The sequence below is a fragment of the Herpailurus yagouaroundi genome, unplaced genomic scaffold, assembly GCF_014898765.1.
Source record: "Herpailurus yagouaroundi ecotype Mexico unplaced genomic scaffold, PumYag 163, whole genome shotgun sequence".
In the NCBI taxonomy this organism is placed as follows: Eukaryota; Metazoa; Chordata; class Mammalia; order Carnivora; family Felidae; genus Herpailurus; species Herpailurus yagouaroundi.
In genome coordinates, this window is record NW_024412404.1 from 30,592,937 (window position 1) to 30,612,135 (window position 19,199).

General features: G+C 40.6%; 1 protein-coding gene across 3 annotated transcripts in view; it reads right to left on the bottom strand.

Moving 5' to 3' along the window:
- Nucleotides 1-17,431: 17,431 nt before the first annotated feature.
- Nucleotides 17,432-19,199, bottom strand: part of BMS1 (BMS1 ribosome biogenesis factor) — a 41,633-nt gene continuing 39,865 nt past the window's right edge. For all 3 annotated transcript variants that reach the window (XM_040485824.1, XM_040485822.1, XM_040485823.1), the window contains exons 22-23: nt 18,791-18,952; nt 17,432-18,271 (exon numbers count right to left, since the gene is read on the bottom strand). In XM_040485824.1, the coding sequence (XP_040341758.1) occupies nt 18,041-18,271; nt 18,791-18,952 (393 nt within the window). In that variant the 3' untranslated portion in view covers nt 17,432-18,040. The remainder of the gene's footprint in view (nt 18,272-18,790; nt 18,953-19,199) is intronic.

Here is a 19,199-nt window from a genome sequence, read left to right on the forward strand (position 1 = left end):
TGCATTTGTTTGTCGTTGGCGCCCCCTCCTGGCCTCTGCATGTAACTCCCGGTGATGAGTGACGGTAGGTGAGCCCAAGCATAGCTGTGCACTTACCCCAGGACACCAGACCCCCACGGTCGCTCAGACAGGTGGGATGGTCCTCCACCTTTATCCCCTAGGATCATGAGAGAAACGAGTCTTCCGCACTGCTAGGAGCTGAGGCTGTCTCCTGTCTGAACACAAACCACACACTCTCTTGCACTCTCCCTCCCACCTGGGAGGGTCCCCTAGACTTACACCTGACTTGACACCTATTACCATCATAAAAGCACACGGTAACAGACTATGGTGACCTCATTTGTTGACTGTATAGATGGGGAAACTAAGACCCCAAAATACATTTGCTGACCGTCCACCATGGCCAGGTGTTAGGGCAGCAAGGAACATGCCGTTGGTGGTCAGTTTCTGGTCCAGAAAACAGTACCCTGGGACCAGTAAGGACCTCCTCCAGGACCTTAGCATCCACTGGGAAAAGCAGGTGTCTCAACAAACAGATCCAATAAAGTGTTATGAGGATAGGATGGACACCTTCTCAGAGCCCATGGGAACCAGGACCCAGCAGTCAAGGGCTGGTAGAGGGGACTCCAGGGCTGAGTGTGAAAAACAAGATGTTATTGGGGATCACGAAACAAGTAGGGCACAATGGGCAGGGAGAAGGGTTCTGAGGCTTGGGTGGGAGGAGAAGCATGGCAAAGTCCTCCTGGAAGAAGGCTGGGAATTAACAGGATGGTAGACCGATCTCCCTCTCCCCCAATCCCCACACATGCATCCAGGAAAGGCAGGAGCAGCCATCACCTAACACTGGGCCAGGCACAGTCCCACAGCTCTGCCAGTGTTAACCCCCAGAGCCATGCTTTAATATATCTAGTACTCCCATTGTACAGATGAGGCACAAGGAGATTTAGTAACCTGCTTAAGGCCATACAACTTAATGGCGAAGGCAGGATTTAAAACAGGCAGACTGGCTCCAATACCCTTTTAAAAAAAATCGTGGTCAAATATACATGAAACTTTCCATTTTGGGCATTTTCTTTTTAAAAAAAAATTTTTAATGTTTATTTATTTTTGAAAGAGACAGAGAGAGACAGAGTGAGAGTGGGGGAGGGACAGAGAGAGAGGGAGACACAGAATCCAAAACAGGCTCCAGGCTCTGAGCTGTCAGCATGGAGCCCAACGCGGGGCTCGAACCCAAAACCCATGAAATCATGACCTGAGCCAAAGTCATATGCTTAACCGACTGAGCCACCGAGGCGCCCCTAGGCATTTTCAAATGTACAATTCAGTAGTATTATTAAGTAAATCCACACTGTTCTGCATTCATCCCAACCATCCATCTCCAGGACTTCTTCATCTTCCCAAACTGAAACTCCAAGCCCATTAAACTACAGATCTCCGTTCTCTCTCCCCACAGGCCCTGGCAAACACCATTCTACTTTTTGCCTCTATGAATTTGCCTATTCTAGGTATCTCCTGTGAATGGACTCATGTACTATTTGTCCTCTTGTGTCTGGCTTAGTTTACTAAACACAATATCCTCAAGGTTCATCCATGTTGTAGTATGTCAGAGTTTCCTTCCTTTTTTAAAGGCTGGATAATATTCTATTATCTAGATATACCACATTATATTCATCCATTGATCCACTGTTGGACACTTAGGCGGTGTCCACCCTTTGGCTAGCGAACATGGGTGTGCAAATTTCCTCGCTTTCAAAGACTCCACGCTCTTAGCACCAAGCAGAATCGGCGCCCGTAAACCACAGGGAAGATGGGTGTCAGTGTGGAAGGGCAGAGAGTGACAGGTGAGAGAGCCAGACAAGATCTGGTGCAAGAGAGATAGGTGGCCCTGAGAGCCACCACGAAAGGAAGGAAGACTGCCAGGGAACAGGTGTGGGGCCTACCTCCCAGAGCACCCTCCTGTCAGAACAGCAGCAGCCCCAAAGGTGGGGGCGGGTCTTGGCAGCTTGTGGAAGGCTGTCCTCTTCACTCCTGCTCTCCCCATCTTCAAACAGTGGACTGGCCAGTAGCCCAGGCCAGGTGGAAGGCAGCTGACCAGCAAAATCTATCATGAAGCAGAGGAGGGGGTGGTATCTCAGCTGTAACAACAAACAGAGACAGGACCCCCTCCAACCCAGGGCAAATATACCTCGCTATGCAACTAATGGCTAACTGCACTCACTATGCTCTCCAAAACAGGGGGGCGCTTACCTGGCAAGGCACAACGAGAGCAAATGGAAGTGTTCCAGGTCTGCACAAACAGATCTCTAGCGTCTCTCCACTCCCTTCAGCCTAAGCAAACAGAAACACCATGGATACGTTAAAAGATTCATTAACTCCAGGGCGCCTGGCTGGCTCAGCCAGCAGAGCATGTGACTCTTGATCCCAGGGTTGTGAGTTCAAGCCCCCCATTAGGCATGGAGCCTATTTATTTATTTATTTATGTATTTATTTTATTTTATTTTTTTAATTTTTTTTTCCAACGTTTATTTATTTTTGGGACAGAGAGACACAGAGCATGAACGGGCGAGGGGCAGAGAGAGAGGGAGACACAGAATTGGAAACAGGCTCCAGTCTCTGAGCCATCAGCCCAGAGCCCGACGCGGGGCTCGAACTCACGGACCGCGAGATCGTGACCTGGCTGAAGTCGGACGCTTAACCGACTGCGCCACCCAGGCGCCCCGCATGGAGCCTATTTAACAAAACAAAACAAAACAAAACACAAAAAAAGTTAAAAGATTCACTAGCTCCAAAGATCTGGGGCATCTAAAACAAATAAGGCTGTTAGAAAACAAGAGACTATCTCTAACTTGTATTTCAGAAATAAATGAACTTCTATCCAACAGAGAATATGTGTTCTCATCAAGCTCCTGTAGAGTATTTGGAAACATTGACACTGTGCTGAATGAGCAAAGAAACCTCAGCTCATTCCACAAACCACAGTCTCTCACCAGGCTCAATAAAATTAGAAACAATATGAAGACAATGTCAAAAATGCATTTTGGAAACAAAATTAATTTCCACAATGGAAATTATAAAACATTTGGAACTCAATGACAATAAAATGTTCATATACAAATTATGGCATTCAATGAAATTGGAATTTATTGAGAAATTTATACCATCGAATGAATTTGTAATAAACAGGATGAAAGGGACAGAGGAGAAAGCTGAAGGCAAAAGGCCGATGGATTAAAAAGAAAATGAAAACTAAGATGAAAACCACTTTAGAAACAGACTACTATAAGAGCATGACTTATCAAAACCTGTGGGATATTTCCAAAGAAGTATTCAGGGAAAAATGAAGAGCCTTAAGTATATATGCATCACCCTAATACTAAAAGAAAGATATAGCTAAGCAAATAACACAAGATTTCTAAAAAAGGAAGAAACAAGAAATAAAGTAATTTACCTTAAACACAACCATATAGGGGTGCCTGGGTGGCTGAGTTTGTTGGGCATCAGACTTCAGCTCGTGTTCTCCCGGTTCATGAGTTTGAGCCCCATATTGGGCTCTGTGCTGACAGCTCAGAGCCTGGAGCCTGCTTCCTATTCTGTGTGTGTGTGTGTCTCTCTCTGCCCCTCCTCCACTCATGCTCTGTCTCTCTCTCTCTCAAAAATAAATAAACATTTAAAAAAAACATAATAAAACTAGACTTGATAAATAAAATCCAAAACTGGTTCCTTGAAAAGGCCATTAAAATAAGCAATCCTCTGGTAAGTCAAGCAAAAGAAAAAAGGAAAAGGTAGAAATCTGAAAACATTAGGTTAAAAAGTGACATGACTCCATATATTAAGGAGATATTTTAAACCACAAGAAGATAGTAGACACAGCCTCATTCTGGTTGATTTTATCTAGAAGTAGTGAAAGATTTTCTTGGAATGCATAAATCACCAAAATTGGCTTAACAGGAGGCAGAAAACCTGAAAATAACAAGAAACATAGAACAAACTAAGCAGGTAATGAAGGTATTACAGGGTCTCCTTCAGCCTCCAGAGACGGGATTGTCGTTATGGAGATTACCAAAGCACAGGAAAAAATGGGAAGCTCCCCAGTTCTTTCTATGAGATTAACAAACTTTCTACAGGAACATACACACACACACACACACACACACACACACACACACACACAAGCCTGCACACCTGAGCACACACATACACATGTATGCACGCATATGCGCAAACACAGGTACACAATGCAATGATATACAAACATCCCCCAAGAGGCTTATAGTGGCTGAAAATAGAAAATTTCCAAGCAAAACAATTCTATGTGTCTGTTTTTTAAAAAACTGGAGACCACATGAAGGAAAATAGTATATAAATGTGTCTAAAGGAGATCTAGAAGATATACATGAGAACAGCAAGGTCAGCTGTGGGGAGGATAATGAGATGAGAGATTTGGGAGGGAATTACAGAGGAGATTGGTTCTGTTTACGTTATTCCTATGTTGTGGGAATGTTTACAAACTACATATATTTATATATTACTTCAAAAAATTAATGAAATTAAATGTAAAACAATCCATAAAAGTAAATGAAACCAATAATTAATAACTTGTAATATTAACTTGAAAAGAAAAGTAACAGTTTTAACAATTACTAATTATTTTTAGGCTAAAGAATAAAAATTAAAAGTTAGGAAACCCGGAAAGACCTTTCACAATAGGAGAATATTTAAAATAGAAGGTCATGTTTTTAATATATTTTTTAAATGTTTATTTATTTAGTTTTGAGAGAGAGAGAGAGAGAGCAGCACCCGTGAGTGGGAGAGGGGCAGGGAGGGGGTGGGGGAAGAGGACCCAAAGCGGGCTCTGTGCTGAGAGCAGAGAGCCTGATGGGGCCTGAACCAACCCCGAGGTCATGACCTGAGCTAAAGTTGGATGCTTAACCGAGCCACCCAGGTGACCGCAAGGTCATTTTTTAAATTAAAGAGGTAGGAATGGCTCACCCAAACAGGACACAAAGCCTCAAAGCCATAGAGGAATATATTAGATATGATTGTATGGACATTTGAAATCTTTATATAAAGAAAAGCATCAGGGACTTGTCAAAAGACAAGTGTCATATTAGGGAAAAAATATTTGTAAGATTTATAAACAATCATAGGATTTATATCCAAAATATATAAGGAGCTTTTACAAAATTAATATGGCAAAATAACCCAACAACAAAAAATGAGCAAATGATATGCACAAATCACAGAAGATTATGAGAATGACCAATAAACACTAGAAAACATGCTGCAGCCTTCTGGTTATCTAATAAAAATGCAAATTTAAACAATAATGAAATATTTCTTGTGCTTACCAGACTGGCAAAAATTAAAAGTATTGAACACATTTACCACTGGCAGGAATTGGGAAAATTCTGTTATTTTTTAGATAATTCCTCTTTATCTATTGATCTCTTCCTCTCCTTCTGACACTCATATTAGATGAAAGTGAACACTTCTTCTCACCTCTCTCTGTAACTCTCTACCTCCTTGGCCCCTTCCTCATCTTTTCCAGAAGAGCCCCAACTTGGTTCATTCATTTTTTTTCTTCTGCTCTTTAACCTTCCCATCAAGTTCATCATTTCAGCACTTAAATTGTTCATACCCAATATCCCCAGCTGGTACTTCTTCATAACTGCCTCATCAAGCCTCCTGTTTCCAATATCCTCCTGGGGATATTCATTATGCTCATGTAAATGCTCTTCCTGTCTTGCCTATTTATCTGCTCCCTCTGGTGTTCAGTTTGTGGTCTTTTCCTCTCTGGGTTTACTCTTCTCATGCTCTGCCTCCCCTGAGACTTCTCATGGGTTTTTAGCTTAGGATCTGGGCTCTATCAATTAAGTATCCTGTTTGTGACATCTCCAAGGTTTGGGTTCACAGGATATAGCTAGCAACCCATCTTAATCATCTTATTAGGAGCCAGAAGCAAATTTATAAACAAAAATCTTAGCATCAGATGTTTTCATGGCTAAAGAAAATGGACGCGTGAAGGCATTGCTGGTAGGATATGAAGCGTTGCGTCCTTCGAGGGGCAGATTTTGTGGCAGCATATCCCAAATGCCTAAAAACTTGATTGGATGTACCATGACAAGACGGTGTAGATTTGCCTGTCTCTGCTCCTTCCCTGTAAATATCACTAACTGTGCTAGAAATAATCTAACAGACAATCATAAAAGGACTATGGAAGAGGAAGGCAGACTGGCTGGAAGCACAAAACTTGAGGAATGACTTGAGGGATAAGTTCCTGGGTTTTCTTTTTACTTCCCATTGTCTTAGCCCATTTGGGCTGCCATGACAAAAACACCATAAACTAGGTGGCTTGAACAACAGAAGTTTCTCACAGTTCTGGAGGCTGGGAAATTTAAGATGAAGGCACTGGAAGAAGGTGGGGGAAGGGAGGAAGGGGAGGGAAGGAAGGAAAGGCAAAGGAAGGGAAGGAACTAGGTAAACGTTCTTAGACTTGACACCAAAAGTGTAATCCATAAAAGGAAAATTTGATAAATTGGACTACATCAGAATTAATTTTTTGTTGCTCTGCAAAAGATCTTGTTAAGATGATAAAAAGACAAATTACAGACTAAGATAAAATATTTGTAAACCATGTACCTAAGAACCCGTGCCTAGAATATAAGGAACCCTCAGAGCTCAACATGAAACAAATGAAATTGAAACTGTTCAAAAGAAATGAACAGATATTTGACCAAAGAGGATATATAGATAGCAAATATGGACATGAAAGGATGGTCAACATCATTAGCCATTAGGGAAGTGGAGAGCTAAAAAGGAGAGCCCTGGGAAATAGAAAAGTACCAGGGAAATCATGGAGTGGAAGGAGTTCAGGACAGTGAGTGCAGGAAGCTGTTTATGAGCTCCTGTGCTCCCTCTTGAGCTGTGGATGCATAGACCTGACCCTAAACAGCATTTCACTGACTTTGAGAATGGACCTAAGAGATCAATGTCCAGGCTACATTGTACAATGTACAGGCTACTACATAATGCACATGTGAAACTGACCCAAATAACACCACCACAGCTTTGCACATGGAACTGACAACTGTCAGAACTCACAGAAGGCTGGTTGGGACTTGCAGCTAAACAGTGCTTACAGGGACATGTTCAGCATTAAAATGCTTATATTAGAAGCAAAGAAAGGTCTCAGATCATTAATCTGAACTTCAACCTTAAGACATTACAGAAGAAGAGCAAAATAAAATCAAGGCAAACACAAGAAAAGAAATAATAAAGAGCAAAAGCCAGTGAAATTGAAAATAGCAAAAGAATGGAGAAAATCAATAAAACCAAAAGCTCATTCTTTAAAAAAATCAATAAAATTAATAAACCCCTAGAAAGACTGACAAACAACAAAAGTAGAGAAAACTCAAATTACCAATATCAAGAATAAAGGAGGTGGTATCACTATAGAACTCAAAGATAATAAAATGATGGTAAGGGAATCCTACAAATAACTTTATGACCACAAATTGGGCAACTTAGGTTAAATAAATTAATTCCATTTCATAATCTACCAAAATTCACTCAAGATGAAATAATCTGAATAGCCCTATAACTATTAAAGATACCAAATTCATTGTTAAAAAACATTTTTAAAAAATCTCTGGGCCTCAGTGGTTTCACTGCCAAAGTCTATCAAACATTTAAAGGAATAACACCAATTCCACTTAATCACTTCCAGAAAATAAAAAGGAAGAGAACATTTCCCAACTCATTTTATAAGGGAGACAGGAGAAAGGAGAGGGTTTAAATTCCATTAAGATTCTATAAACAGGGGGAGTGCAGAGTCTGAAACTCTCCAGCTTGATACCTGGCAGAGCTCTGGTGGGAAGGGAGAATGCCCAGGAGCAGACAGTGAGGTCCGAGGGGAGAGGCCACACGGGGAGAGGTAGTTCCCCTGTGGGGAGGACATTTGGTAAAGGCTGTGCTGCCACAGCAAAGGTCCCAGCAGACCCTGGAGAACAACCACATTCACTGGTGCTAGGACAAGGACGTTAAGGGAGAAGCCTGGTGCCAGATGTGTGTTGTGATTTACCATAATCCCTGAAACACTGCTGTTACACAATCGTGTGAACTTTTTCTGGGGTGGGCTGGCACCCAGGCGCAGTCTCTGGGCACTGGCAGCAGCACAGTCTCACGAACATTCCTGGGGGAACACCAGCACCCAGCCATTGCTCAGTGAGACCCTCCCCCAGAGGGTCAGAATGGGTCAAAGCGGCAGTCCCTCAGAAGTGAGGGGTTGGGAAATATAGCCACATCTGAGATAAAACTCAGGAAGGTGGTGCTGCCTGGCAACTTGATGGCTTGGTCACGGATGGTGTAAAAGCCGGGAGTGGATGGAAGCCAGAGAAAAGGGCAGGGTGGGTGATTGCTGGTTGGGGAGAACAGAGTTCCAAAACTAGAGACTGGTAGCTGGGTGACGCCATTTTCACCCCTCCTACACATCAGCATACATACCTACATGTGCCACAACAATACACCCCAGTAAGCTAAGCAGTGCCATCTAGTGGAGAACGGAGCCGTTACACTAAGCCCCGTCCAACTGGGCCAACCTAGCTCTTCAGGAACACCACAAGTCTTTCCGCCTGCTTGGTTTACGAACTATAAAGTGCTTCATAGTTTGAACTGTAGGGGAAACCAATGTAATTTCAATCATGCTTAAGTCTGTTTGCTGGTCCATCTAATTCAATTTCTTTTTTCACTTTTCTTATTCTTGAATACAGAAAGAGAAAAAATTTATCTTTATTTTCCATTTTTATTGAAAATATTTTTAATTTTTTTCTACATTTTTACTTTTTTGTAAATTTTTCAAATTCTATTTTACTTCCATCATTTCATTTTATCCTATTTCATTATATTCATTTTTTTCAAATTTTCAAACATTCTTCTTTTTTTTTTGCTTTTCTTATCTTTCCCTTTATTCTCTAATCTATCAATCTCCTTTCAGCAACCAGACCAAAATACACCTAGGATCTAGCATCCTTTATTTGATTTTTTTGTGTTTTCAATTTTTTAATTTTAATTTTTTATCTTATTAATTCCTTTTCTTCCTTCAAAATGATGAAACAGGAATTCACCCCAAAAGAAAGAACAGGAAGAAATGACAGCCAGGGACTTAATCAATACAGATACAGGCAAGATGTCTGAATCATAATTTAGAGTCATGATAATAAGAATACTAGCTGGGGTTGAAAACAGATTAGAATCCCTTTCTGTGGAGATAAAAGCTAGTCAGGATGAAATTAAAATTGCTATAACTGAGCTGCTATCTCAAATGGTACCACAGCAGCAAGGATGGATGAAGCAGAGCAGCAAATCAGCAATGTAGAGGACAAACTTACAGAGAACAATGAAGCAGGAAAAAAAAAGGGGGGAGACTAAGGCAAAAGAGCACGATTTAAGAATTAGAGAAATCAGTGACTCATTAAAAAGGAACAACAACAGAATCATAGGGGTCTCAGAAGATGAAGAGAGAGAAAAAGGAGTAGAAGGGTCATATGAGCAAATCATAGCAGAAAACTTTCTAACCTGGGGAAAGACACAGACATCAAATTCAGGAAGCACAGAGGACTCCGATTAGATTCAACAAAAACTGATCAAGGCATATCATAGATCAAATTCACAAAATACTCAGGCAAGGAAAGAATCATGAAAGCAGCAAGGGTAAAAAAAATCCTTAACCTACAAGGGAAAACAGATCAGGTTTGTAGCAGACCTATCCACAGAAACTATCCACAGAAGCAGGCCAGAAAGGAGTGGCAGGATATATTCAATGTGCTGAATTGAAAAATATGAGCCAAGAATTAATTCTTTATCTAGGAAGTCTGTCATTCAAAATAGAAGGAGAGATAAAACGTTTCCCAGACAAACAAAAATTAAAGGAGTTCCTGACCACTAAACCAGCCCTGCAAGAAATTTTAAGGGGGACTCTCTAAGGGAAGAAAAGATGGAAAGTACAAAAAAGACCAAAACCAACAAAGACTAGAAAGAACCAGAGAATACCACCAGGAACTCCAACTCTACAGGCAACACAATGGCAATAAATTCATATATTTCAGTATTCACTTTAAACATCAATGGACTAAATGCTCTAATCAAAAGACACAGGATAATAGAATGGATAAGAAAACAAGATACATCTATATGCTGTTTACAAGAGACCCACTTTAGACCTAAAGACACCTTCAGATTGAAAGTAAGGGGATGGAGAACAATCTATCATGCTAATGGTCACCCAAAGAAAGCCAGAGTAGCCATACTTATATCAGACAAACTAGACTTTAAAATAAAGACTGTAACAAGAGATGAAGAAGGGCATTATATCATAATTAAGGGGTCTATCCACCAAGAAGACCTAACAGTGGTAAACGTTTATGCTCCAAATGTGATAGCACCCAAATATATAAATCAATTAATCACAACATAAAGAAACTCATTGATAATACCATAATAGTAGGGAACTTCAACACCCCACTTGCAGCAACGGACAGATCATCTAAACAGAAAACCAACAAGGAAACAATAGCTTTGAATGACACACTGGACTGGATGGACTTAACAGATATATTCAGAACATTTCATCCTAAAGCAGCAGAATACACATTCTTCTCCAGTGCACATGGAATGTTCTCCAAAATAGATCACATACTGGGACACAAATCAGCCTTCAACAAATACAAAAAGATCGAGATCACACCACACATATTTTCATATCACAACGCTATGAAACTCAAAATTGATCACAAGAAAAAATGTGGAAAGATAACAAACACTTGGAGACTAAAAACTATCCTACTAAAGAATGAATGGGCCAACCAAGAAGTTAAAGAGGAAATTAAAAAGTACATAGAAGCCAATGAAAATGATAACACCACAGCCCAATACCTCTGAGAGACAGCAAAGGTGGTCATAACAGGGAAGTATATACCAATCCAGGTCTTCCTGAAGAAGGAAGAAAGGTATCAGATACACAACCTAATCTTATACCTTTAAGAGCTGGAAAAAGAACAGCAAATAAAACCCAAAACCAGCAAAAGACAGGAAATAATAAAGATTAGAACAGAAATCAATGCTATCAAAACCAAAACCAAAACCGAACAGATCAACGAAACCAGAAGCTGGTTCATTGAAAGAATTAACAAAATTGATAAACCCCTAGCCAATTTGATCAAAAAGAAAAAGGAAAGGACCCAAATAAATAAAATCAAGAATGAAAGAGGAGAGATCACAACCAACACAGCAGAAATACAAACAATAATAAGAGAATATTACGAGCAATTATATGCCCATAAAATGGACAATCTGGAAGAAATGGACAAATTCCTAGAAACATGAACTACCAAAACTGAAACAGGAAGAAAGAGAAAATTTGAACAGACCCATAAGCAGTAAAGAAATTGAATTCATAATCAAAAATCTCCCAAAAAACAAGGATCCAGGGCCAGATAACTTTCCAGGAGAATTCTACCAAACATTTAAAGAAGAGTTAACACCTATTCTCTTGAAGCTGTTCCAAAAAATAGAAACAGAAGGAAAACTCCCAAACACTTTCGATTCCAAAACCAAAGACCCCACTAAAAAGGAGAACTATAGACCAATTTCCTTGATGAACATGGATGTAAAAATCCTCAACAAGATACTAGCCAACCGGATCCAACAATACATTAAAAAAATTATTCACCACAACCAAGTGGGATTTATACCTCAGATACAGGGCTGGTTCAATATCCGCAAAGCAATCAACGTGATTCATCACATCAATAAAAGAAAGGACAAGAACCACATGATCCTCTCAATAGATGCAGAGAAAGCATTTGACAAAATACAGTATCCTTTCTTGATAAAAACCCTCAATAAAGTAAGGATAGAAGGATCATACCTCAAGATCATAAAAGCCATATAATGTAAGACCCAATGCTAATATCATCCTCAATGGGGAAAAACTGAGAGCTTTCCCCCTAAGGTCAGGAACAAGACAGGGATGTTCACTCTCACCACTGTTCTTCAACATAGTATTGTAAGTCTTAGCCTCAGCAATTAGGCAACACAAAGAAATAAAAGGCATCCAAATCAGCCAGGAGAGGTCAAACTTCCACTGTTTGCAGATGACATGATACTCTATATGGAAAACACAAAATATTCCACCAAAAAAATGCTAGAACTGATCCATGAATTCAACAAAGTTGCAGGATATAAAATCAATGCACAGAAATCAGTTGCATTCCTACACACCAATAATGAAGCAACAGAAAGAGAAATCAAGGAATCAATCCCATTTATAATTGCACCAAAAACCATAAAATACCTAGGAATAACTCTAACCAAAGAGGTAAAAATCTATACACTGAAAACTACAGAAAGCTTATGAAAGAAATTGAAGAAGACACACACAAAAAAGGAAAAATACTCCATGCTCCTGGATAGGAAGAACAAATATTGTTAAATGTCAAAACTACCCAAAGCAATCTACATATTCAACACAATCCCTAACAAAATAACACCAGCATTCATCACAGAGCTAGACCAAACAATCCTAAAATTTGTATGGAACCAGAAAAGACCCCAAATAGCCAAAGCAATCTTGAAAAAGAAAACTAAAGCTGGAGGCATCACAATCCCGGACTTCAAGATGTATTACAAAGTTGTAATCATCAAGACAGTATGGTAGTGGCACAAAAACAGACACTCAGATCAATGGAACAGAATAGAAAACCCAGAAATGGACCCACAAACTTATGGCCAACTAATCTTTGATAAAGCAGGAAAGAATATCCAATGGAATAAAGACCGTCTCTTCAGCAAATGATGCTGGGGAAAACTGGACAGCAACATGCAGAAAAATGAACCTGGACCACTTTCTTACACCATACACAAAAATAAACTCAAAATGGATGAAAGACCTCAATGTAAGACAGGAAGCCATCAAAATCCTCAAGGAGAAAGCAGGCAAAAACCTCTTTGATCTTGCCTGCAGCAACTTCTTACTCAACATTTCTCTGGAGATAAGGGAAAAGAAAGTAAAAATGAACTATTGGGACCTCATCAAAATAAAAAGCTTCTGCACAGTGAAGGAAACAATCAGCAAAACTAAAAGGCAACTGACGGAATGGGAAAAGATATTTGCAAACGACATATCAGATAAAGGGTTAGTATCCAAAATCTATAGAGAGCTTATCAAACTCAATACCCAAAAAACAAATAATCCAGTGAAGAAATGGGCAAAAGCCATGAATCGACACTTCTCCAAAGACATCCAGATGGCCAACCAACACATGAAAAAATGCTCAACATCACTCAAAATAAGAATCAAAACCACAATGAGCTACTACCTCACACCAATCAGAATGGCTAACATTAACAACTGAAGCAACCACAGGTGTTGGTGATGCAGAGAAAGAGGATCTCTTTTGCACTGCTGGTGGGAATGCAAACTGGTGCAGTCACTCTGGAAAACAGTATGGAGGTTCCTCAAAAAATTAAAATAGAACTACCCTATGACCCAGCAATTGTACTACTAGGTATTTATCCAAGGGATACAGGTGTGCTGTTTTGAAGGGACACATGCACCCCCATGTTTATAGCAGCACTATCGACAATAGCCAAAGTATGGAAAGAGCCCAAATGTCCATTGATGGATGAATGGATAATGAAGATGTGGTATATATATCCAATGGAATATTACTTGGCAATCAAAAAGAATGAAATCTTGCCATTTGCAACTGCATGGATGGAACTGGAGGGTATTATGCTAAGTGAAATTTGTCAATTGAAGAAAGACAATTATCACATGATTTCACTCATATGAGGACTTTAAGATACAAAACAGATGAACATAGGGAAGAGAAGAAAAATAATATAAAAACAGGGAGGGGGACAAAACAGAAGAGACTCATAAATATAGGGAACAAACAACCGGTTGCTGGAGGGGTTGTGGGAGGGGGGATGGGCTAAATGGCTAAGGGGCATTAAGGAATCTACTCCTGAAATCATTGTTGCACCATGTGCTAACTTGGATGTAAATTATAGAAAATAAATAATTAGATTAAAAAAAAAAATCCAGGGGTGCCTGGGTGGCTCAGTCGGTTGAGCATCCAACTTTGGCTCAGGTCATGATCTCACGGTTCATGATTTCAAGCCCCGCATCAGGCTCACTGCTGCCAGTGCAGAGCCCACTTTGGACACTCCGTCCCCTTCTTTCTGCCCTTCCCTGGCTCACATGCTCTAAAAATAAATTAAAACATTAAGAAAAAGCACATCCAAATAAAAAGCAGGCAAAGGCTTGAACCTAAAGTTCACTAAAGAGGTCACTGTATATGAAAGGCAAGTAAGAGATCCTCTTTCTCCACAGTACCCAGTAGAATGGCTAATGTAAAAAGCACTGGCAATACCAAGTGATGGTGAACAGGCAGAGTGCTAAAACTCTCCTTAATTGCTGGTGTGAATGCAAAAATGGAACAGCCACTCTGGAAGAGTCTGACAGCTACATTAGACCATATGACGTACTCCAAGGTATTTACGCTGCAGTAATGAAATCATATGTTCACACAAAAACCTCCACACAAATGTTTATAGCAGCTATATTCATAATTGCAAAAAAAAAAAAAAGGGAAAAACCACACTGTCCTTCCACTGGTGAATGGATGACCAGCTGTGGTCCATCTGTACAGTTGGATACTATTCAATAATCAAAAGGACAGCATCAACAATACACAGAAGAATTGGGATGAATTTCAAAGGTACGATGCTCAGCAAAAGTAACCGACTACAAGAGATTACGTACCTCATGCTTCTACTTACATGACATTCTCAAAACAAAGCTATGGTGTGGAAAAATATGTCAGTAGGTAGCAGCGTGGGGTGGAGGACAGCTGGGAGGGCTACATTGCATGAGTTAGTGCTTGGGAGAGAGAGGACTGATTGGGATCTTAGTTGTGGTACTGGTGACATGAATCTATATACATGCTAAAATACAGAGACCTACATACCTCTTTAAAACGGGACCAGACAGGAAATCTAACTTTGAAAATCTGTTCTGTAGCAGTCACTTCAAATGTAATTTCATTAAATCCTCACAGACTGCACGATTGGATTATTATCTCTATCTTGCAGACAAGGAACCTGAAACTCAGAGATACTCATGAACTTGTGCAGAGTCACATCACAGTGAGTGGTGTGGACATTGGAGTCCACTACCCAGACCCTTCCTCCACCTCGGCCCCTGGGATGGTCAAATCTGCCCACAGAAAAGACAGGCTGTCCTATTTGTTGATGTCACTTACATGTCTGGCTTCTATGCACAGCTGCGCTTGGCTGGACCTGCTGAACTCTAGTCACGTGAACTGCAGCAGGATCCCTTGGGCTTCTTGGGCTGCTCTGCATATGCGGGTGGGACTTGGTGATTTTGAGGTGTGTGATAATATTGACCTAATGGGAAGAATGCTGGACTAAGACCCACCTGTGTTCAATTTTCACTCCTCCCTAGGTAACTCCATCCACTTCCAGGAAGGTGTTGCTGTCTCTTAGCAATGCATTTTAAGCCCAGATAGGATGTCAACCTGAGCTTGACAGTATTCCTAACTACCTCTTCAGACGTATCTATATGGCTGTCCCACAGGTACCATTTCCTAAAGCCAAGTTCCTCACTACCCAGCAGCCCAGTCAGCAAAATCCTCAGTGTAAGCCAGACACCTAGGAATCAGGGGGGGGGTCTCCTGAAAACCCCTTGCTCCCCACAACTCTCAGATCCAACATACCTCCCGTGTTACATCCTAAAGCTCTAGCATCTACCACCTCTCCATCTCTGTACCACCTTCCTGCCTCAGCCTACTTCCAAGACTTATCCCTGGATTCCCTCCAAATTAGTCTCTACCCAGCAGTAATGGGAATTTTTCAAAAATACAAATCTGACCATATTGTCCCAACTAAGTATCCTCCAAGGGCTTTCCAGTATCTTGGGATAAAGATAGTAACTTAATGCAGCTTTGTTGCCTGTCTCTCCAGTTCCTTCTCTATCTTCCCCTTCAGCTTCCTGCAACCCTGTGTCCATCCTGGCTTCAAATACAGCGGCTTGCAGGTATCGAGCTGCGTTGTGCCCAAGGCCTTTGGACGTACATTTCTATTGGCTGACACACTCTTCCCCTTCCCAGTCCTACCTTTTGCCAAGTTAACCTGCTTCCTTTAAGGAAGCCTTTCCTGACCTTCTACACTGTAGAGCCACACTGTCCTCAACGTAGCCACTGGCCATGCAGTCCATCAAGCAACTGAAATGCATGACTGCTGCTGAGAACTGGACATTTTGTTTTGTTTAATTTTAATTAATTTCAACTTAAAAACCAGTACCAAGTTCAGTCATATTTAAAACAATGAGGGGGTATGAATCTTGTTTTTTAAACTATAAACTTAATGAAATCTAAATACAGATCAAGTATTTCCACAAAATTTAGTATCTGAATTGAGAGGCACTGTAAGAGTAAAGTGCATACGAAATTTCAAAGACTCCACAAAAAATAGAAATGTCAAATATCTCATTCTATAAAAACACAGGCTGTATGTTATAATGATAACATGTTAGATATAATGGCTTAAAAATAAGAATACTAAAGTTCGTTTCACCTGTTTCCTTTTCCCTTGCATTAGTCAACGTGGTAGCATCATATTTCTATCAGATGCAGAGGGCATCATCCAGAGCAGGCATGGATGGCCCTCCAGGCTGGGGTTCTCACTGCCTACCCTCAGTGGAGGGCAGAAGGTCTCGTGGGCTGGGATGGGTATCCTTGATTTGAGCCAGCCTTGTGCACCAGGCCAGTCTTCAGTTCTCTCTTCCGTCAGAAGCCCACCGAAAGGAAAAGAAATTTAAGATGATGGTAAAATAGCTCCACCTAGGTAACAAGTTCCCTACCAGGATATCATTACACGGTTACCTTTGCCAGAAATTAGTTTGTAAGGCACATTATCACATTCAAGTGCTCCCACCTGAGACTGGCAAGCCACCTTGGATCTCGGGCAGGTTAAGTGTGCTACACAAGGCAAAGGGAGGAGGCAGAAAGCTCGGCGGCAGCCCCCCTTCTGTCCCCCTATATGCTTTGCTGCCAGGCCACAGCGTATTGGCAGTTATGGAAAAATCGAAGCACATTTAGTGATAGAGCAGGAATTTAATTAATTCATCCCTGCACTTATTGTACTACTGTAAGATGCCTGGCACCAATAGCATTCGGTTCTGGATACACCATAGTGAGCAGCACAGGTGGTCACCTCAGAAGGGAGTAGTTTAGGGCTTGGATCTCCAGATCCTTATTACACTCTTAAAAATGACTGAAGGACTTCAAAGAGTTTTTCTTCAAGTGGGTTGTATCTATCAATTTTTACCATGTAAGAAATGAAAGCTGAGAAAATTTTAAAATATTTTTTTTATTAATTTGTTTTAACAGATCAAAACTAGCCCCATATATGGTGACATAAATTAATAGAAGCAGCTGGATTCTTCTATGTGCAGTCAGGTCAGCCTGTTGCGCTATTACCCATCACATGGCCTCTGGGAAACAGCTGTGCACTGAACCATACACTCCTTTCTAACATTTGAAAGCTGAGTTTTCAAGTTAATATTTTTTCCCCTTTGGAGGACGCATCATGAGGATGGCAGAATCAGCAATTTATCCACAATCATCAAGCATTCATCCCTGATGAAAACTATTAAGCCAAAATTAAGTATTTTAGTAATATTTTTGTAGCACAAAAAATGAAAACTAAGGTAAGAGGAACGTGAAGGAATCTATAAAACCATAAATAATATTGCTTTAAATCTTGACACAACCTAGGCTCTGAGAATGAATGGGCGTCCTATCAGCTGAGTCTCCATTTCTCTTCTCAAAGGCACAGTCTGGGCAACATATCCAACAAAGGGGTCTTCCTTGGGCTCCAGTGCCCTGCTGTCATTTACAGGTACTGTAGTATTTGAAACCATCCACCTCTGCAGATGCAAAGACTATCTGTTTAAAGCTCATTTTGATGGCTCCCCAGACCCCTTCAGGCTGGACTTCTGGTTTCTCCTTTCTTTTTGACCCTGAATTCGGAAGAGCTTCTTCCTGAGGTCCTTCTGTCGCTTCAGTTTCTCTTCTTCCTCCTTCTGCTTCACCTTCAAGTGTTCTTTATTGTGCAAATGCCGTTGTTCCTTGGCCTTCTTCATCTTCTGACTGTGCACCGTACTCAGTGCATCCAGCAGTGCAAGGATCTGACAAGGACAAAACCCATTAGCATCAGAATACTCTTACATCATGCTTTCCTTCTAAGTTTCCAGGGGCCTAAACACCTCAGCTGATGTATCAAAACTAGAAGCAATCCATGATCCAAATGAACATTAACCTAGGAAAAATTTGCCCTGAACTAGGACATCATAATTTGCATGGAAGCAGAAATAGGAGCGTATCGAGAGCAAAATACTTAAATAACGGCTTTCACCACAAAACCACCTTTGTTAATCACTCTGGATACTATGGACAACTACAATACAGTGATTTGCCAGCTGGATGCTTCCATTACTCCCCATTAAAATGTGTAAGACACAGCATGACTAAACAAAAGGGAAATGGACTCTGGCCTCTCCTCTAAATTTTGGTGCTAGTGCCTTGAATAAGTCTGGCCCTTACCCTTTCCCAATGAAAAATGAGAATGCAGAAGCACCACATGTGCTACTTGAAAGTGCTATTTTCACATCTAAATGCAAGATGCAGGAAGCCATTATCGACAGTACCTTCCTTTCATGAGGTTCCCGTATGACGGCTGGTCTCCGCCTGTCCTTCGGTATCTTGCCTGCCTTTGCTTGGGTCTTGGGCTTGTTCTTAAATGGCAGGGCCTTCTGCAAGGCTTTTGGAATGTGCAGTGAATTAAAATGTTTCTTTTGCCTCATGATTGGCTGAAAAGAAAAATAAAGACAGTGATGTATTTGAATGATGCTCTATATGCATTTAAAACTTGCCTAAAATCTTCTCAGTGAATTGATTTTTCCATATGATCAGTAACACCAGAGTCTGCTAATCATCAGAAATGAGGATTCAATTGTCTATCAAATATGGATTGCCTCAATGGATGTATACTTCTCTGTTGCAAAACAGAGAAATACATGTAATATATTTATAGTTCTTCCAAAAAAACAACTGTGT